Source organism: Mercenaria mercenaria, chromosome 6, assembly GCF_021730395.1.
Source record: "Mercenaria mercenaria strain notata chromosome 6, MADL_Memer_1, whole genome shotgun sequence".
NCBI classification, from domain to species: domain Eukaryota; kingdom Metazoa; phylum Mollusca; class Bivalvia; order Venerida; family Veneridae; genus Mercenaria; species Mercenaria mercenaria.
The window spans coordinates 78026923-78049523 of record NC_069366.1 but is presented as its reverse complement, the minus strand read 5'-3'; the positions used below and the strand labels follow the sequence as shown (position 1 = coordinate 78049523).

At 35.6% G+C, this 22601-nt stretch overlaps 2 protein-coding genes across 3 annotated transcripts in view; one reads left to right on the top strand and one right to left on the bottom strand.

Annotated features, from left to right (window-relative positions):
- Positions 1–413: 413 nt before the first annotated feature.
- Positions 414–8944, bottom strand: LOC128557872 (uncharacterized). Its single transcript, XM_053546400.1, has 5 exons — positions 8634–8944; positions 3161–3361; positions 2197–2433; positions 1684–1853; positions 414–1358 (listed from the first exon to the last, which is right to left on the bottom strand). Exons 1-5 carry the CDS (start codon positions 8800–8802, stop codon positions 561–563), a joined length of 1575 nt encoding a protein of 524 aa, XP_053402375.1. The 5' UTR covers positions 8803–8944; the 3' UTR covers positions 414–560.
- Positions 8945–15858: 6914 nt separating this feature from the next.
- LOC128557871 (GDP-mannose 4,6 dehydratase-like) overlaps positions 15859–22601 on the top strand; it is a 77931-nt gene continuing 71188 nt past the window's right edge. Inside the window, exon 1 of one of the 2 annotated variants that reach the window (XM_053546397.1) lies at positions 15859–15949. In XM_053546397.1, the coding sequence (XP_053402372.1) occupies positions 15890–15949 (60 nt within the window). In that variant the 5' untranslated portion in view covers positions 15859–15889. The remainder of the gene's footprint in view (positions 15950–22601) is intronic. The other variant, XM_053546396.1, reaches the window with a different exon arrangement.

Sequence of the window (22601 nt, the reverse complement as noted above, 5' to 3'; positions counted from 1 at the left end):
GAGTAGGACAGCTCACCATATACTTCATAAAGTCGAGCTAAAAAGGGTAATATTTGGGGAAACCCATTGAAAAGACACGTGCATGTAATACAAAAAAATGTTTGCTCGTAAGATGTAAGATCAGAATATATTTAACCGGTGCACACTAGAATAAGGTTACGTCATCCATAAAAATATTGTATCTGGAGTTCACATGTTAAAGATATTTATGTCTATGCTGATACAAACAAATATCCTCTATATAAATTTTCCAAAATTTCCCAAATAAAATTACACATAAAGAGTTTGTCTAAAGTATCTGGATTCTAAACACAGTTAACTCTCATAAAACTTTTACAAACACAACAAAACTTTTTGTTCTGAACACATCTAAATATGAATAAAAAAGTACATAAATATTCATAAAAAACTAAACCTCGAATTCATATATTGCTTGATAACTATATATTCGATACATTTAAAGAATTATTACTAGTTATATCTGCGTCATTTCTTGCGATCAAAAATAGCTATCTCTCGTTCTGCAATGGATCTACAAGCCATTTAAGGCAGCTTGTGTGTCAGCTTATCTCCATTGGATCCATTTTCACCTGAGACCTATAGTAAACCGATCTTTGATTTAGCACTGTTCTTAATGTCTCCCTACCCGATTTTCCTATGTGACAAGCTCCATTTATATGATCAGAAATAGTTTCTATAACATTAGAATCACTTTGCAAAAATTTCTTCTTCTTTTTCATCAGTCGTCCATTCATTTGAACAATGCCTTCTTCTGGTTCAACTCCTGCCGTATTACTGGCATGCCGTTTCCTATTTGCTGCAATTATTGGCCGGATGTCAATGATTTCATCTTCTTTACAGAGGATTTTATCAGTTTCATCAGCTTTGTCTTTATCATTATCTTCAACTCTAACTACTCCATCCGCTTTTGCAAATTCAAAATCAATTTTCTTCCCTAAAATTTCAGTAATAATTTCTTCAGGTTTTTGATCTCTTATATCAGCATCTACCTTAACAAAGTCTTTCTGAATTTGTGAACTTTTATCTAGTTCTTGTTCCATACCACTAATTCCCTCTGCACTTTCTTCAGGACCAGCTAATATTTCGGTATGTTTTTCGTCTATAGGAGTTTGTACATCCTCTACTTGCATCGTTTCTTGGACTGGGGAAATGGACGTATCAACTTGAGTAGGGTGAACAGGTGTTGTAATGTCCTCAGTTTCCGGAATATTTGTTTTATGAGGTAATGTTGGATCTATAAAGTCTCCCCTTAACCAAATATGGCTTGTTCCATTTATATAATGACGGAAATGTCGTATAACTCTACTGCCAATAGAATCGTAGGATTCTCCCATAACCTGCAAATAAATGTGGAGATTTAAAATGCCTAAATTAAAACAAACAAAATCATTTAATACATGTATTCCAGTTGGAGTCATTTTTATATATGTAAACTGTGCAAGCCAATGTTTATAATGATCCTGGATGTTTGGAAACTTTTAATATTACTTGCATGTAAGATTTTTTTCTAAATTCATTTCGAGGGGTGAATGCAAAATAGATCTAGGTGCATTTACATAAAGAAGCACTTAATCTTCTTTCGAATTTACCTCTCGAGTTGTAAAGACTAAGATTATAATGTTTTGCAGAAGGTGTATAAAACAGTATAGCTGTGCATTTTACCTCGATTTCAATGGCCTGGTTACCAATCAGTATATTTGCTCGGTACAAATTTTTGACTTTTGATCCGTGCACTCCTTTGCTGTTTATCGGACCGATCAGTTCAAGGTCCATGGTATCTAGCACTTCCTGTCGTAAAGTTACCACGTCACTTCCAGAGTCTACCATGAATTCTGCAATTTAATACAAAGAATTAAACATTTCCGAATCAAGACTGCATGGGCTTTCCGAACTGTCCTTATATTAATAAGGCAGTACATATAAATATCATTTAAAATCACTGTATCTTAAATATTGTATTGTATTGTAAATCTAACTGAAAAGTTTCATGCAAAGTAAAAAAAGTTCTTAAAATATAGCCACTGAACAATACGAACTCTGGCCGCTCAAGTGCACTAATGGGTAAATATATGGTTCTTCAAAAAGCAGTTATACATGACTATATTACTTAGGTGTTAGGAACAAGGTGACAATTTGTAATGGCGCAATCTACATTAAGCATGTTTCGGACCTTACCTATATGAACCCTATCTCTAGGATCATTTGTAGACACCACTGTTGCATCAAGGATGAGAAAGTCGTACTTTGCATCCACTAGGCAGCGAGGTTTACCCCATCTTCCGTACGCTACCGGAAGTTCATTTTCTAGTGAGGAAACTGGTGTAATTTCTCCAGCTTCCGGTTTTCCAACATCAGCTGAACACTTGACGAATGACGGTAATGACGTTTTGTGTTTCTTTGCCAAACTACGAACTGAAATATATAAACTGTATCACGCATGTCCAATAAGACTTTAAAATACAAGGATGGTAAACAGGTGTGTGTAACTCGTAACGAAATCCTTCTGTATGTGTTATCATAGTATCATTTATATACCCTTACAACAAAAGCAATAGCGATATGAGCCGTGCCATGGGAAAACCAACATAGTTGGGTTGCGACCAGCATGGATCCAGACCAGCCTGCGCATCCACGCAGTCTGGTCAGGATCCATGCTGTTCGCTAACAGTTTCTCCAATTCCAGTAGGCTTTAAAAGCGAACCGTATGGATCCTGACCAGACTGCGCGGATGCGCAGGCTGATCCATACTGGTCGCAAACCCACTATGTTGGTTTTCTCATGGCACGGCTCATATATTATATTGTTAAACGCAATCAGTTCAGAACTAGAAATACAAGCTACTTTTCATTCTCCCCTATCTGACTGAAGTACACAATTTTACTAAGGCCTATTTCGAACAGATTGCAGTGTTCCCTCATATCGGAAGTCTAATTATCCATCTTAGTTTTCGACTTTTATAATTCAGCTGTATTTCATTCTTAATTTTATGTATGTGGTATGGTGGAGAATTAGGATTCTTCAGGAAATATGAATATCACATGCATACTCCAATGTGTCCCCATATACCCACTTAACCTCGTGTACATCAATAAAATGTATAAGTTATAAATAGACTTATTCAACGTGTATATATACAGACCTGCTCTCTCAAGTCTCCTTTTGTGTCCTGGCAGAGTTATTTCTAGTTCGTCATACAGCTGCTCGTCTGGAAGGTTCAGTCGGGCAATATCAACAAGGTCAACGAGTTCACTTTGTATGAAACTCACGAAATAATGGTCAAGTCCTTTCCCTCTCAACCAGTCGTACAAAATGTATTCTTTACTCGGCTTGTAGTGGGGTGCTGTAAATATTATGAACAATGAGTGTGCACAACCAGAGTATAATACCGCGAAACATAAACGCGAAAAAGTCCCTAACAGTATATTGTATGTAACATAAGATTTCGCAAATTACATGTCCAGTTAGTTACTGTGACCGGAGTGTTGTTGAATTTTCGAGTCGTATTGGGTCTAACACATTTTTACCAGAGAATTCCCCCAGTGTCATTTTTACAGCTCTTGTATTCGTCATGATTAACATTTTAACAATATGTGCTGACAGCTTCCTAACATTAAACAAGTGTGAATGTCAGTTAGTCGATGGGATTTATAAAACCACCAGCATTCTTGTGCAAGCATATACAATGACTACATGTATGTCACTTTTGAAAGCAACTTATAATTATCTCTTTATCTGTGACTTAAATGATGATACGAGCTAGTTAGTAAGGTTTTGGGGGTAGTGCAGAATTACAGAGATGTTCCAATGCCAGAAATTTCCCCTGCCTCTTTATCATGTAGGGTGTAGAATACCTCGCTCGGGACTTCAATTCAAAGTCACATCCAAAAGACTATTAATAATATTGTTTGAAAACTCCAGCTCTCAGTGAGGTCTGAACCTTCCGCTTGCGAAGCCATGCAGAGGACTAACCACTGAGCTTAAGAGTCCCTCGAGTCTGTAACAATTTTAATCGTGATCCCAGTGGCTTGTATTTCCTATCTATAACAATGCTGTTAGCACCGACAAATGGTACCTTTCATTAGAGCCTTACTACTGTAAATAATTGATCGGTTTCATTGATTGCTAACTTAACAACCGCGCAAATTTACAAACTGATCAATTTTTATCCTTTCAAGTGTTATTAACAATTAATGCAAAATCAGATAAAAATGTTACGGCTGATATTTTATTGTCGACGACATGCGTTTCAGACAAGTGTCACAGAAATTATTTAGCAGGTAGATGTACCCGAGTTGTCAACTGAACACGAGTCGCTGGCTGTTATATTGTAACAAATCAGCTAATATTGAATAATGAGGTCTTGCTTTAAAGCGGCACACTTCAAGTTTTACGTCAAACTTTTTCGAAAATTAGAGCATAGTTTAATTTTGAATAAATGCAAATAAAGAGTAAAGGTATGATGATCCATGAATTATGTTGACTTTTTATAGAAAAAAAAAGTGTACGTGGTATGTAAAAGTATATAAAAACTCTCCAAAAAGTGTTAGTCACGTAAAAAGGGATTCATGTGGTGATATAGCCGTAGTCCGTGTACCGTGTCTGTTATATACTAGCTTAAATAATGCTGACATATAGTTTTATTACTTTTCTACGGTGTTCCGTCTGGACAATCGTGACTTTTTATTTAATACTAAACCGCGATGCACGATGGTACGATGACGAAAACGCGATGGCACGATGATGAAACAACGATGGTACGATGGTGAAAACGCGATGCCACGATGATGAAATCGCGATGGTGCGATGGTACGATGGTGAAATGTCAATGTAATATCGCGTTTTCATCATCGTACCATCGCGTTTTAACCATCGCACCATCGTGCCATCGCGTTTTCATCATCGTACCATCGTGCCATCGCATTTTCACCATCGTACCATCGCGTTTTCACCATCGTGCCATCGCGTTATCATCATCGTACCATCGTGGTTTTACCATCGTACCATCGCGTTTTCACCATCGTGCCATCGCGTTATCATCATCGTACCATCGTAGTTTCACTATCGTGCCATCGCGTTTTCACCATCGTACCATCGCGTTTTCACCATTGTACCATGACCTTCCGGTTAGAAATGCGTAGTCCCGAACACATGTGTTTTTGTCAACAATAGATGAATGTATCTCAATGTATTTTGTAAGACGAAATTTACCATTTAGATTCTGCTGTTTTTCAAAATGTTTTACTAAATGTTCAGTGCTCAGTTCATTAAAACTGTAAAATCTTCAAGGCCACGTCCTTTGTATTTTATGTACACAGGGAAGTAAATAAAAAGCTAGGTGTAATAGTCACATGGTATTATTCAAAACACAGCTTATTCTTGTTGGGATGTAGAAAGTACACAGTGCAATGTGAAAATGAGATTGTATCAAGCCTGTATTTTACTAACACATATACTGTACCACTGCGTATGACCACCGGAAGGCGATGATACGATGGTGAAAATGTGATGGTACGATGGTGATAATGCGATGGTACGATGGTTATAACGCAATGGTACGATGATGAAAACGCGATGACACGATGGTGAAAACGCGATGGTACGATGATGAAAACGCGATATTACATCGACATTTCACCATCGTACCATCGCGATTTCATCATCGTGCCATCGCGTTTTCACCATCGTTGTTTCATCATCGTGCCATCGCGTTTTCGTCATCGTATCATCGTGCATCGCGGTTTAGTATTAAATAAAAAGTCACGATTGCCCAAACTAACACCGTACATTTCAGACTAACTGATCAAACAGAAGTCTAGGTCTAAATATCCGAGGGGATTCAGCTTTTTAACTTTGACGAATATGAGTCGTGTTCTTCGTGGCATTGGCCAACCGCCAATAAGCTCGGTAGCGTTTCTATGACCTGAAGCCGGGGCTTGCTTAAAATTTAGAAAACTGATTGTGTTTACCCAAATTTTATGACTTAAAAAATTCCCGCAAGTGCAAACCAATTAAAATTGATTAAAACAAATTACATTGGATGTTTTATTGATTTCAAACTTATTAATCAATAGTAATGAAGACTAAATGTATCGGTAGTTACCGTTATTAATTGATATCACATATTAATGGTATTGACAAATCGCCGCCCGTTCCAACGTACATCCGTTAAAGCTTTTTTCAATTTGACTAGCTTCAATTGCAAACAATTCCGTATGTCATCTGTCATAGGGATATTTCTGAGCCATCGATTTGGTACCATAGATTTTCTAATAAGTCAATAATTTTGTCGAACCAAAAGTTTGTAGGATTGGAAAATAAATGTTTGGTTTATTTTGCAATAGTTCGTGGAAGAAATGTGTAAATTATCGTCGGGGTTAGGGTTTTGGGGAGACGACAGGGTCCATATCAATATTCTGATAGGGCCTCCATGGCCGATTGCTTACTCGCTTAAGGTGTAAAAGTTTTTATGTGAGGAAGCCATCCAGCTGGCTTAAGGAAGTTGGTGGTACTACCCAGGTTCATCCCCATCCCCATGATGAAAAAATGCCTGGCAGGGCAGCACGGATTTTCCTCCCACGTCTTGAAGGTTCGAAAAGTCGTTATATGACCTAAATTTTGTCAGTGTGACTCTTAACCAAACAAAACAAGACAATATTCTGTTAAGACTTTTATAATTATTAATATTTCATAGCATTTAGGCGTTATTACACAGACCGACTTGTTGAGGTACTACTCGGATTTTTTCCGGGCCTCCGAAAGTAGATTTTTTAAGATGTCTGTTTGACTGAGGATAGTTCTATGTGCTCCTTCGCTACATTATTCCAGGCTTGAAGGCTATATTATATAAAACCATCGACCTCCGGCTTCCGAAAGTCGGATCGACGGCTTTCTTCTCAGAAGTTTATTCGCATGCCATCCTAGCTGAGCGAGGCCCGAACTGACAGCTATGAGTAATATGCGACCTTTTTAACCATTCGGCCAGTGATTTCCCTTTGAATATTGCAGGACTGGTTGAAAATGTCCTCCTAACATTTTTTTTTGGTCTTACAGTCCGTCCATCTCTTATTTTATGCTCCTATGTGAACTTTTAATGTCAGAAGTAGTTAAAAGGCGACCATAAATAGGAAAGAAATAAGCTATGGTTTCTAAAGCGCCAGCTTTCTCCGCCTTCGTGTCAACGTAATTCTTTATCAAATGAAAAGTTATAATCGATTTTCACCTGTTTTCTGAGACTTGAAGACAACTGTGCCAAAGACCTGTTAATTATAAATCGATGTCACTGATTGATCTTATCTCATTTTCTCTCATCAGATTCTTGAATATGTAGATTTTTTCCTTTCTCCGCTAATAATTTAGTAATAAATCAATCTTTGAAAACTGCTAGCTTCGACAGTTAAGCTATAAAAATCAATCTTTCAAAATTGCAAGCACCGATAGATTTAAGTTTTCCTTGTTAAAACATACTGAAATGCAGTACTGAAACGTATTTCAGTTACTTTTTTTCATACAGTGTATTCACTTTAGCACCCTTTTAGATAGCATTAATCTTAGTTTTAGTGCATTTGCGGTCAACTGATTTACAGTGCTACAAGGCAAACAACTTCCTTTTTAACGTACAACTTTCTCATGTGAATAGAGGTCTGCTGACAATATTTCTTTGATCACGGGATGAAGGAAAATATTTGCTCCGCCGGGTGCTCAACTTATATGAGCCACGCCATGAAAAAACCAACATAGTGCATTTGCGACCAGCATGGATCCTGACCAACCTGCGCATCCGCGCAGTCTGGTCAGGATCCATGCTGTTCGCTTACGGCTTCTCTAATTGCAATAGGCTGAAAGCGAACAGCATGGATACTGACCAGACTGCTTGGATGCGCAGGCTGGTCTGGATCCATGCTGGTCGCAAATGCACCGTGGCTATGTTGGTTTTCTCATGGCGCGGCCCACATATAATGTCTTAAATAAACTTGGTGATACTTATGCAGAGTCACAGCTTTAGGACAGAATTGGTTGTAGATCTACATTAATCTTATTGATGAAAGGACAAGAGGTCTAAACTCAGTGGCAAGATGAAAGTTTGCCATCCTTATTTCTTTGCGTTCATTTTTCCTCATTCAAGTTTATTAGAAATTCTACAGAACTTTAAGTTTAGAACCAGCTGAATTTTCTGACCAAACAGACGTTGTTAAAACGAATTTCACTCAGTTGCATAGATCATTAGGCAAATCGCCACTCCAAGTTCTTTTGTGGTATAGAAAAGCATAACCAGTCTTCTAAAGGTAGATAATAAAAAATTAAAGTTTGCAACAATATTCAAGCCAACAAATAAAAGTGCAATCAAACATTCTGATTTCTTCAAAACAACATGTTAAAACTATAACATATAGACGATTGATAGTTACACGGGTTTACCTGGGTACTTCATTTGAATGTCTTAATTTGTGCAGCACATCTTCAAAAGACACCGTGTGCCTTTAACGAATAGTATAATAACGTATAGACTCGATGATCAATAGCTCAAATATTTCTAAAAATTCAAATGACCTGATACAGAAAGCTTTTCTAAACATGGAAGTATTTTTGACCATAGAAAATAAAATAAAACTCACCGGCCTGCAGAATTTTTTGCCTGGCCTTCTGATCAGTGATGTACATGGAGTCCAGATCTTCTTCTACTAGGTAAGTAAGGTCGTCCTCTGTATCGAACCCTTTTGTCATAAACATTTCCGCATGTTCAGCTAAATCTAGCCTTGACAGAAAACTTTGTACACCCTCCATCGTACTAGATTCATCTGTCGTGCATTCCTGTCAACTTCAAATTGGGAGAATCCTATTGTATCGTCATTGGCTGATACATCTAGACCAGCCAATGAAATTAATTTCTACCTGTCACAATGTGTTTACTAATCGCAAGGGATATCCCATAGTCTAATTTTAGATATAGACTGGTTTTATATCTAGTAAATAAACGCAAGTATAACCATATATCGCAAACTCTATCACGTATAAATTGGGTTGAATTTCGGCCGAGTTACAGTTTTCTTTTTTTTCTTTTCCTTTTTTTTTGATTAAGGTTTATATCTCAATAGTTAAATATTATATATTTTGCTAGTAAAACGGGCAAAAAGTACTAATAGATAATGCAGTAATACTACTAGTGTTAACACGCGCACCTGCAAAACAGTGTAAACAAAGTAGTTTGAGTACAGACAAAGAATTAGACGAATCGCATACTGCAAAATATCGGTACATTGCATACTTTCATCATGTTCTTAAAGATTGTGACATAAATGTCAATTTGCCTGAAGATTATGGGCATTTGCCAAGCGTGTCGCCATTATGGGATCACATGGTTTTAATATTATCGTCAAACGTGATTTGCTTGGAGGCAGGGGTGATTGTTTACAATATTCCTGCGCATAGGTTGCATTTATCAGTGTAGTAGGCAAGTTGTAAGGAAGATAAATAATCAAATACTGTAACAATATACTACTGTATGACTTACATATTTTTAGTCAACGAGTACAATTAATTCATACCTGAAACTATAAGAATTACATATCTATCTATCACATGCATGACAAGATTAGAAAAAAAGACATACTATATTTACCATGATAAAGAACTTCTATAAGCAAAGGGGCCTCCGTGGCCGAGTGGATTTACAATCACCTTTTCCTTACCGATGTCGGTTCGAGCCTCACTCGGAGCGTTGAATTCTTCATGTGCCATCCTGCTGGCTTACAGAAGGTCGGTGGTTCTATGGGGTCTTCTTCCACCATCAAAACTGGAAAGTCGCCATATCACCTATAAGTGTGTTGGTGCACCGTTAAACCCAACAAAAACAAAACAAAAAAAAATCTACAAACAAAGTAGGGCATTAATGATAGGCAGTTTGGCTACCTAATATTGAGCTTAAAAAGAGTTCCATTTACCATTTTATTGAATTAATATCGGAACCTATTGTTTCAAATTTTGGCGTAAAACAGGGGAATCCTAGCTCTTCTTTGATGTTCATGATGTTCGTGAATGATATCGTTGATAACATAAACTCGTACTTAGATGGAATATTTTCATACGAAGACTTGATATTATTTCTCATCTTGTATGCAGATGACCAAGTGCTCTTTGCAACTTCACCAGAAACTTTACAATCGATGTTGCGTTGAAATATATTGTAATACATGGGGATTAAAGATCAATACTGCGAAGACTATGGTTATGATTTTTGAAAAAAAGTACTAGACACATTCAGTATGACTTTTCTTTATATAATACACAATAAGAGATTGTGTCGTCATTTAACTATTTGGGGGTATACTTCTTCAAAAATGGGAGTTAGCATAGGACACAAGAATGCAAAGCAGAGCATGCTTTTAAGGCTATGCACAAATTTTTTACAATTTTTAATAGTAACGAATTTTCAATGAATAAAAGATGTATATTGTTTGATTCTTTAGTTGCTACTGTTCGTAACTACTGCTCTGAAATTTGGGGTATGAATGAGGGGAAACACATTGAAATCATTCACACCAAGTTTTGTCGTAAACTTCTATGCGTTAATAAATCAACCAATCTGGTTGGTTTGTATGGAGAACTAGGAAGAGTTCCCATGATAATCTGTAGAAAGATAAATACGGTACGCTACAATTCACTACAAAAAATAATTTATCAAATGCTGCGTAATGATGAGAACAATAATATTACATATAATAATTCAAACTGGGCCTATTCAATTAAAAATGATTACTCTCTTACAGTAGATTTAAACATTCCTTTAATCTTGGAAAATATTTAAATGTAATTGAAGATAAAAAGTTTCGAATTGCTCTTAGTAGATTTAGATTGTCATCACATAATCTGGAAATAAAAGAGGTAGATATAACAACACGGATCGAAATTATAGAAAATGTAAATTTTGTAATCTTAATACTCTAGAAAATGAATATCACTTTCTTCTTGTATGTCCGTTGTATAAAGAATTACGGAGAAAATATTTAAAACCGTATTACTGTAGATGGCCCACCCTCAATAAATTTGATAATCTGATGTCTTCCGAAAGCAGGAGGGAATTGCTGAATCTGTCAAAATTCATTTATTTTGCGAATAAACTAGGACAAGATATTGAAAGCTAGTTTCATTTTTTGAAGCAACACCGTTTTTTCCATTTAACGTACTGCATTTCAGAATTATATCTTGATGTAATAATAATAATAATAATAATAATAATGAAAAGCTTCTCTCAGTATCTGTATTATTATATTAAATATTAAATATGTCTAGCTACATGTCAACTCTGTTTAGGCTAGAAGAATTTATAGATGCTTAATTGCTGAATAAATGTTGTTGTTGTTGTTGTTGAATTACAAAAATATTTTAAAAACTAATACTTTTTTTAAATGGAAAGAAACTACTTAATTGAAAATGAACATTGACAACAAACGGTATGCAATATATATTGTACTACGCTTTTGACTACTAGTATTCCTTCGCGGAAGTTGGTAGTTCGGATCAATCATTTCTTTTTGTGTGCGAGTAGTCCATAGTCAAGGAAAATGCAACATTTGGAAATATTTCTGTTTAAGCGCTTTGTGAAACATTGAAATGGACAAAAAAAAATGAAAATCGGACTACAAACAGAAGACAAATAGTAATTCTTGATACACATGATCACTGTAATGAAAAGCTCAATGACGTCATACTTCTTTCCTTATTTATAAATGGCATTACTAAATACGGTGTTTCTGGTTATATTATGGTAAATATGACTACATGTGGAAATTTGATTTAAGATTTATATTACATAATAAAGTAATAAATATGAGTATCTTCGTTCTTGTGCATTGATTCAATGTCCGTATGAAGAAAAACTGACGTCATTTTACCCAGAATTGCTGCAGTTTCCTTATATGAATATTATTCATATTGCTTTTTGCCAGTCCTAATGTTTCACCAAATTTAAGTCTAGAAGCGGTTCATATCCTATTTTATGTCCAGACGAAGTCGGAAAAGTCGCGCGAGTGTAGGTGATAAAAACATTGTCATAAAAATACAACATACAATAGTGGAAGATTTGAAGGGATAAGCAATTTTGAAATAGGAGACATCAACGTACGACACAAGTTAAAAATGTGTGTCACTGTTATTTAACACAAAATATAATTACATATACACTGTTGCCTTTGTGGTCTGTAGGGCAAACAAACATTTTGAAGCCTACTCTGGACTTGTGTTAAAGAGGACTGCCTCTGTGTTTTAGCTTTTTTTACAATTAAGATAAATTATGCCTCTAATTTGATATTTAATAAGAATTATCCGTATTGATACACTGAATGAAGGGAAAAAAACTATTTTTACTCATGAATAAGTATCATTTTAATAGGCACAAATAGTCATCTTACATTTATACAAAAGTGATATGCTAACTTTTAATTTAGCAATATGTAGGCCGTTTTATTGGCGTACTATTGTGTGAGCCGGTGATAGGGATGTTATATTATTCATTACCTCGCATTTATAAACAGACTCATTCAAATCGAGTCTGCTATTATTTTTATTGGTTGTATTCTTTGCTTCGAAAAGGTCTGCTTATAACTTTTATTTTTTATCATTCCAACCAATATCTGTATACGTATAAGATAGTAATCGATAGTTATTTTCAGTTTTTCATTTATATAATAGCCTAGAAGAATAACTAAATATGGTATAATAATAATAATAATAATAATAATAACTGTTTGTAGAAACATATGAAAATCAATGTGCGCGTATGCATATGTATATTTATCTTACAACTGCAAGACAGCGTCAAAGAAAGAAAAATGGAGAGGACTTCAATAAGCCTACTGGCTTCCAGTCCAATCCAGAATTTATGTATGTAAATAATCATTTGATATGTACATATTGGGAAATAAAATATGTTTAAACCAAAGAAAGACTGCACATTTTATCTGTATGGTTGAAAAATATGTTTCACTATTTAAAATGTGTATGACTGTTGCCATTTGTTAATGAGGTTTTCCTGTCTAATGAAGTGGTCTGTCTCTATTGTCTTTCTACATCTCTGCATACAATATTAATTTAACATCTACCCGAAATTAATGCTAAATAACAAGTAACTAAGTTTCTTCATTGAATAAAAATTTCTTTGCACAGGAATAATATCAGTGTAAGAGGCATATATATACTAACTTTTCAATGATACAATTTTCATTTAGAATGTCAGTGACACGTCCTTCTTATCTGGATTTGTAATCCTAGGAGTTGGAGTTATGTGTTTACGTTTGTTTACCCTTGCCACCAGCGAACCATATGAACGAGCTAATTCCCTGGAGATGAAGAATGCAGCAGCAACCTCCGTGCAGGAATATTGTCAAACAGTCATACCTGCCTCCGAGCAAACAATATGACGGTTATTAACCATGTTATCTTAAAATGGTGACCCGCCCGCTTAGCTCAGTAGGTAGAGCATTGGTCTACGGATCGCGGGGTCGTGAGTTCGATCCTCGGGCGGGACGTATGTTCTCCGTGACGATTTGATAAACGACATTGTTTCTGAAATCATTCATCCTCCACCTCTGATTCATGTGGATCATGTGGGGAAGTTGGCAGTTACTTGCGGAGAACAGGTTTGTACTGGTACAGTATCCAGGAACACTGATTAGGTTAACTGCCCGCCGTTACATGACTGAAATACTGTGGTAACGCCTGGCAAATCAAACGTTTTCAATATTTTACAGACAAAGTGACATATTTACCACAATCTTTAAACACACAGTGAAAATTTTCAGTCTATTTATCATTTGCTCTAAGCGTTTCGTCAAATTCTTTGGCTGTACTCGAAAGATTCCCATGAAAACAAATTGTGCACCCTTGTCGCAGATTTGTTTTTATATTGTTATGAAAAAGATTTTATGTTAAGCTTTTCTCCAGATACGCAGGCAGACATTATAACTGCATTTAATAATACATCACGCTATCTGGATGATATTCTTAATATGGATAATCCGTTTTTGGTCAATTGGTGGATACTATTATCCGAGGGAGCACTAACAATTCGAATACTGATGCTTCGTTTTTAGATTTACATCTCTCTATTTATGACAATTTAATATTATACACACCAAAATTTATGACAAGAGGGATGATTTTAATTTTAGTATTGTAAATTTTCCCCATTTGGATGGGGATGTACCTCAGGCTACATCTTATGGGGTATATATTTCTCAACTTAATTCGGTTTGCCAGAGTGTGTAGTCATAATATCAATGAACGCAGTCAATATATTGGAAATAAACTTCTTCAACAAGGCTTCCGTTATTACAAATTGCGTAAATATTTTGCTATTTTTACAATCGTAATTCTGATTTGGTTTTAAAATTCAATAGTAATTTAAAGACACTTCTGCGATAAGGTATTTCAAAACCCGTTTTTATGGGGATGTGGTTTACAAACTTCGTGCGAGCTTGGGTCATGGTAATTTTCCAACTGTATTTGGTAAAATTATAAAACGTTTATTAAAAGAGGTTACGACCCAACTGTTTTGAGACATACCGCATGTTTAGTGTTCAACCCGTTTACAGTTGGACACTACGCTTCCCTCATTAATTGTGTCTAACGGAAGAGGGGGAGGACCCTAAGACAAGCAGTTTTTAAATTCCACCAGGACTGAACTGTTTTGATATCTGTCTTCTGGCCTGTTTCGTCGGGCCCTTAAGGGTGTTTCTCTTGATGCTCTGTCTTCTGCAAAGGCATTGAGTACATACGTTTTTGGTTCTTAAGGTTTGCTTTTTTATATAATTTTACAGGAGCATTTTTGTGTTTTAAATGCCATGCCTTTTTGTTTCCATTACGTATGTTAGAGATTCCGCTGGCGGGGATTCCTTTTATTTACACTGTCCCGTGTCTTTGGAACATGGTGGGGGTAAGAGCTAGTGAGGTTGGGTGCGCACCATAAACCGGTTTAAGATCCTCAGTGGTGGTTTTGCCGCTGACCGTTCCGAGGCGGTGCCCCACTTTGTTCCCTTATTGTTCGTTTTGTCCTTGTGTGTCTGCTTTTTGTGAAAGTGTGTGTTGGTGATTTTGCTTTGTGTGAGTTTGTGTGTGTTGGTCGTGTGCGCGCCCGCGTGCTTGGGAGGCTGCATTTTTGGAAAGTGGCATTCCCTGTTTGATATTTATCCTTGTTTTTTACGAATAATTTCATTGCTTACATTTTCAGATGCGCGTCACAACACCAGAAAAATAAATAATTCAGTATTACTATATTATCATTTTTAGGTTTTTTACACTCGTAATACAATCAATTAAATTGTATAATATTAAACCAAAGAGATATAAATTTTGTACAACAAAACTTTGAAAATGAAAAAAAAAACACGGCTGAATTTTAGCCCTATTTATATGTCATGGCAGTGTCTACTGTACCAGTAAAGGGGAGTAATAAATCATTAACAGTTGTACTCGGTACTGGTTGTCGCATTGCGAATGAGGGCCCATACCGTGCATCCATACTCAAGTTTGGATCTGATGAGTGTCATGTAGGCGGTTTTTTCTACCATCTATGATAGTGTCTCATGTTTCGCCTGTGGAACCCAAAAGCAGCTATTCTGTACAAATGTAAAATTAGGAAATGAAATAAGAAAATCATTTATAAAATGGAAAGAGAGCTAGAAACTGATAAAAGTTATAGTTAAGAGGTTTTACCACCACGTATCTATTCCTACATAACAGAATATTTACTTCCTTTGTATCCCCTAACCTTAATTGATTGTTCGGGAAAGAGAGGACTGGAAAAGTGCATGTAGGTACCTAACGAAAAGAATACTTTCGTGTAGTTTTTTTTTTCAAAAACCAGTCGATAAACAAGATGGCTACCAAAGACGTCAGAGTTCCAAGTGTTGCACTAATTACCGGTATAACCGGCCAGGTGAGACGTCCTGTATGATTTTATCATGGAGCAAAACAAAATCTTAACAATTACCTCCGTTTAGAATCGTAATAACACGTTTCTTAATTGTAAATAGGTGGTAGTTAAGAAGCGTCTATCTACACATATTGTCGGATAACCCTGGTATTGTCTGTTTCATAAGATGAGGGTTAGCTCTATAGACCAAAGGGGTCCGACACGTGTGGGTCACCTTAATATGGCATAATAAATAGTCCTAAGGCACTGGGGGCAAAAACATTGGTCAATAGATAGAGTTGGCAGACCAATGCTCGGCGTAAAAACTACATATTTTAAATCTAAAAACTGATTTTACATTAACTTACCGTACTTTTTTATCGTCAGTTTGTAGAACAATCTGTGAGTATTCAACCATATTGTTTACATATTTCTAGTCACACCGTGACGTAATAGACGGGAGCTAAAAATAGTACCAGTAAAACCCGTGCGGTTCATGCGTAAGTATACCAACGTTCGGCGTACGGCATATTAATCTGCAGGTTGTAATTTTGAACTATTTATGCATTAAAGTGAAGTATAAGAAATATCTAACACAAGACATAGGTTGTATTGATTAACCGATTATTTTAAGTACATAAACATGTACGTAAATTACCCCTCTCTCTATTCTGCATATATAAATTGAATAAACACATTTTATATCAACACTTATCTGAAGGAATTCATTTGAAAATAATTTATCACAATTCTGTGAGTCTAACTTCAAGAAATCAATAACTTATGATATTTGATGATTTATTTCCATTATTTTTGGAAATCTTTTCAAAAGTGTCATTAGTCCACATAGTATATCAATTACTTGAACAGCATAAGCTACAGAAAAGTGCAGTACAATTGGTCCGTATAAAATGCCATGATAAGGGTTTATAGTTTATTTAAGTATAAAAAAAATAAAATAATAAGAAGAAAAATGCTTTTTTCTCCATAATTCCGCCTGCAATCTACTTTTTTAATACATGTTTTACCAGAAAATCTGTTTTAATGAGAGTAGAACACAAAACTGAACGGCTTTTAGCCTTGCACGGTCTGCTTTACTGTGACCACGTGACCATACCGGAAATGAACCGCACTTGGATAAAATTACGCGTGATGTAAACAAACGAAAAGGGACTCACAAGAGCTGATATTTTAAATATATATTAAGAAATTCCCAGAGAAACGTGATATACGCCGAGCGTTGGTATGCGCCGAGCATTGGTCTGCCCACTCTATATAACTGTGACCAGGGAAATTGCTGAGCTATGGGCCCTTCAACTACCTCACTCAACAAAAAAACCCAAAATTTTAACGTTTCGTTGCATCCATTGTTTCTCTCTGTGAATTTCAGGGCTATCCATTGTCACTCATGAAAACACACAACTTTAATCCATGCCTTAAACGATGTTCATTTTGTCAAGCTTTGTATGTCACAAAAACGAATAAATTTCGATCCATTTACACGCGTTCGTACACACGGAATGCATCAGTAAAATGACTCTTGAACGCAAATTGTCAGTAAAAAATTGCTACAGTCCGATAAACAAACATATTTACTAACACTGGCCACTAATGTTATATTTATATTTCACTTAACACAGACGAAAATCAGTTCCAAGTAGATTTTAAAAATATTTCCCCCACCATCCTCCATCTTTACTGGCGCGTGCTATTTGACAGAACGGGTGATGTAACAAGTGATTTTAAAGCGTTTAGCCAATCAAATCATTTGTTACATCACCGGTTCTGTCAGTTGCACGCGACATGGAAAATGGAGTATGTTGGCGAAAATGTTTTAAAATTTACTTGGAACTGATTTTTGTCTATGTTAAGTGAAACAGAAACATTTCAGCAGTGGTGAGTGTTAGTAAAATATGTTTGTTTATCGATCTGTAGCAATTACTCGCCGATAATTTGAATTTAAGATTCATTTTACTGATGCATTCCGTGTGTACGAACGCGTGTAAATGGAATGAAATTTATTCGTTATTGTGACATACAAAGCTTGACAAAATGAACATCGTTTAAGGCATGGATTAAAGTTGTGTGTTTTCATGAGTGGCAATGCATAGCCCTGAAATTCACAGAGAGAAACAATGGATGCAACGAAACGTGTTAAAAATTTGGGGTTTTTTGTTGAGTGAAGAAGTTGAAGGGCCCATAGAGAGCAATTTCCCTGGTCACAGTTATATATCTATTGACCAATGTTTTTGCCCCCAGTGCCTTAGTACTATTTATTATGCCATATTAAGGTGACCCACACGTGTCGGATCCCTTTGCTAAAGACAGTATCCTGTTTTCTCATATTCTCGGGGGCCTAAGGGGTTGTTTTTATTCCCAGTAACAGATTAACCATTCCATAAACAGCATTTGGGTGTTATTTTGTAGAAAATTCACTTGTCTTTCAGATGGAGTCATAAAATGTTACTGAAATTATCCCATTTAATTATTTTGTTACTGTATTTGATACCACCCTCACCCGCAGAAATGAACCAAGAGTTTCTCGTATTCCCGTGGATTTAGATTTGGCTTTTTATCACAAATAAATTGTAGAATTTAAAACATTAAAATTACCGTTGTGTTATAAAAAGATATATTCTGTATTAAGTACATCAAGAAATATTACAATTAATTGCATAATCAATAATTTATGGCAAATTTGGTGACACCACCAGAAAAAAATAAGGATGTTTTTGAAAACTGAGTAAAATGCTGATAGTTTCGTCAATATGCATTAAAATCACTTGAAATTTTTAGTGTGTCAGTTTTGTACCATTCCTATCTAGAAAATAACAAACATTAAATTATTTGACAACTTGAAGGCAAAAAACGAGAATATGAGAAACCCTGAGAATACGAGAAACAGGGATACTGATATTATTGGTAGCAGTAAAGGGGCAAGGGACAGTAAATTGGAAAATTCCACAAATCTGTGCTTATACTAGTGCAGTAAAAATCCAGTTTTGAAAAAGTCTAGGGAAGTGTTGAGCGGATGTATTGCATATATCGTCGGAAGCCCTTGAGCCATCCCTTTCCTTGACACGTTACCATGTTTAGATTTGACTTATATCTCACAAGATCTATCACCGCACATGTGCTAACTATGGAAAAACTTTTTACTTTCATTTTAATTTTTTTCTTGGAAGAATATGATGAATTATGCAGAGAAAACATGAATTATTAGCATAATTTCATTTTGAATCAACTAAAACTTACTTTTTATTCCCATCCTCCAAAGATTCATTGAAGATTCTTTGTAATAAAAGCTTATTTTTCAGGATAAAATTTACGTCTGCTTTGTTTACATTTCCTCTATGAAAGTCATGTGATGTGATAAATAACTTGGTGTGATGTCACAAGGGCATTCCAAAATGGCCGATGTCTAACTGACATGTGCTGTTTTTCTGTTAGTTTCTTTTTATTACTTGGAAAACTATTTTGAAAATATTGCATGGATTGACAGGAATAGGAACATTTATTAAGGTAAGATTAAAATTTTCTTAAAGTGTTATAGATTTTAAATGCATTTTTGCTGGAAATCATTAAAGGGACGGCTCATGGGCTCCCGAGGAAAGGCATACTTAGCATTTCAAAGGCAAAAATGGCCTGAAATGCACAACTTGCGCGACCTGTACCATATTATCTGCAAATGACTGACCTAAAACAATAATTATGTATATTTTTAAAGCATGTGGCCAGACGAAAATAATGTTGGGAAGAAAAGTGTCTCATAACCGTTTACTTTTCCCGCAGATTTGAGCTAAATCTGGATGGATGGATGACCGTTTCCATTTCGTCTGACTTCCGTTACCTCGGGTAAGATTTTAGACCAGGCCGTTTACACGGAGCTAGGAAAATCCATACAAGCATATATATTTATTTTACACAATAATTACTCGTATGCAGGAATTCTTAGTTCTATAAACATCATAAATAACCAGTTGAATATAAATGCCTTTAAAGTACATCTGTCGATTTTATTTAGAAAACGTACCCGGGCCAAATACATAACTGGCCCCTGCCACTACAGTACCATATACCTATGTTAAACCTAACCTTTAGTCAGTATATTGTACACTGGCGCACTTCCTATAGTCAACTTCGATACTGCATTTAAAAGTAGTGTAAGATGAGCAGCTGTCTCCTAATAAGATTGTCAACAAAGCTTGTCACGCTAACAGATTCATACCTAACTTCACATGTAAATTGTAATTAAATTCTCATTTTTTCAAATCCTTTAAGGGCCACAAGAGCTGAAAATAGAAATACCTTTAAGTAGTTAAACGACTTCTTCTCATGAACCACTTGATGGACCTAATCATCAGACTTGGTCTTTTAAGCATCAGTGTAAGGTCCTCGAGGCTCTCTGAATTTTGTTCAGATGTGGTCACTTGGCCCTTTTTAGGGGTCACTAGAGCTAAAAATAGAAATACCTTTATATGACTTCTCCTCATGAACCTCTTGATGGATCTTCTTCAAACTTGGTCTATAGAATCATTGTAAGGTCCTCACTCAAATTTGTTTAAGGTTTCGATGGAGGCCTTGAGAAACAAAAATCAAACAACACCAAATCATAGAAAGAAAGAGTTGTTTGACATGAAAATTGAACAGCATGTAAAACATGTATATCACTTTACGAAACAAGTGTCAGTATACCGATATAAACATTGAATTCCAGAAAAGGGCAGCCTAAAGGGGCTCCATTTCCGGACAGTTAAACGCTTTTAAAAACTCACCATTTTCAAAGAACTGTTACACATGTTTGTTTCGATGCATTTGCAATAGCGTGCGAGTGGTGAAATTTCACGTAACAAGGTGGAACATAGTTTTCAGCAATTGTTTATCTTTTTTTCTTTACAAATGGCATTCATTTTCAAAGGGAGACAACTTTTTCTCAAAGATTACTTAAAATAATCGGAAAAAGTTGTTTCCCTTTGAAAATGAATGCCATTTGTACTTAAAATAATCGGGAACAGTTGTCTCCCTTTGAAAATGAATGCCATTTGTAAAGAAATAAAGATAAACAATTGCTGAAAACTCTGTTCCACCTTGTTATGCGAAATTTCACCACTCGCACGCTATTGCAAATGCATCAAAACGAACATGTGTAACTGTTCTTTGAAAATGGTGAGTTTTTAAAGGCGTTTAACTGTCCGGAAGTGGAGCCCCTTTAGGCAGCCCTTTTCCGGAATTCAATGTTTATATCAGTATACTGACACTTGTTTCGTAAAGTAATATGCATGTTTTACATGCTGTTCAATTTTCATGTCAAACAACTCTTTCTTTCTATGATTTGGTGTTGTTTGATTTTTGTTTCTCAAGGCCTCCATCGAAACCTTAAATGAGGGCACTTTGCACCTTTTATGGGCCGCTAAAACTGAAAATAGAAAAACATTTAATTGACTTCTTCTCATGAACTACATGATTAATCATCATCAAACTTGGTCTGAAGCATCATTATAAGGTCACAATTTTATTCAAATAGGGGCACTTGGTCCCTTTTAGGGGCTGCTACATGTTAACAAAAAAAACAAACCCTTTAACAACTTCTTCTCATGAACAGGTTGATGGAGCCTCATCAAATTTGGTCTGTTTGCAATGTATCATTGTTAGGTTCTTTCTCACTTTTGTTCAAATTGGGGCACTTATATAGATCCCCTTTTATCGGCTGTAAGAGTTTAAAGCAGTGTTCCCACTACATAAAATTTTTGGCCAGGAGTGTTTTCATCTCCAGCCAAACAAAACTGGGGGTGTAACATGAAAAGTTGACAAAATTGAAGTGCTCAAATAAAAGAAATAAACAATTTTCTAAGTAGATCTATAGCATATTATTTGTTGTTTATTACAATAATGTGTAATAAGAAGTGTTTGACATCACCGACCAGTCTTCAATGAAAGAGAGGTTATTATGTCTCCCACATGGGAGACATATTGATTTACTCCTGTCTGTGTGTGTGTGTGTGTGTCAGCCTGTCACTGTGTGTCTGTCTGTCACAAATCTTGTCCGCACTCAAAAGTCAAACATTTCTCATCCGATCTTCATCAAACTTAAACAAAATGTATTTGCCAATAAGTCCTTGGCATGGATGACCGTTTCATAATAGTTTTTGACATGACATCTTGGCAAATGAGGAGAAATGGAGAACATGAATTTTCCGTTGACAGCTTGTCAAAAAACTATGTCTTCAATTTTTTTAGAACTTGTTTCTGGCACATTGTCATTAATATTAATTAGTCTGTCAATTTCTTGAATTTTAAATATATGGACTAGAATTGTCATGTCATTTCTGTAATAAATCTATCAGAGTCATTTTTTTGCAGATATGCAAAATAGTTAAATTTTGGCGAAAATGATTATTTTGGAGGAAAAAATACTCCTTATCAAATATTTGATGTTGGATTAGCCAAATGGTTGTATATCCTCCACCAGTGGCTAGAATAACCGCACTATCCAAGATTCTATGTGGAATAAAACATGCCACAAAAATTCTCCTTCCAGCTCGTTTGTATCAAAATTTTCCCCGACTAAGGGCACTGACCCCTAAATTCCCCCAAAAGTGGAAAAAAACCTGACTCGCATTGTAATTGAATAAATATTTTAATTAATGACCACGACAAAGGTATACGACAATAATAT

Coding starts and splice junctions, on each gene's coding strand:
- LOC128557872 (XM_053546400.1), bottom strand. CDS start 8,802: ATGGAGGGTGTACAAAGTTTTCTGTCAAGGCTAGATTTAGCTGAACAT. Junction 2,434..3,160: donor AAGGAGACTTGAGAGAGCAG/GTCTGTATATAT, acceptor TATATATTTCAG/TTCGTAGTTTGGCAAAGAAA. Junction 1,854..2,196: donor TAGAGATAGGGTTCATATAG/GTAAGGTCCGAA, acceptor ATTAAATTGCAG/AATTCATGGTAGACTCTGGA.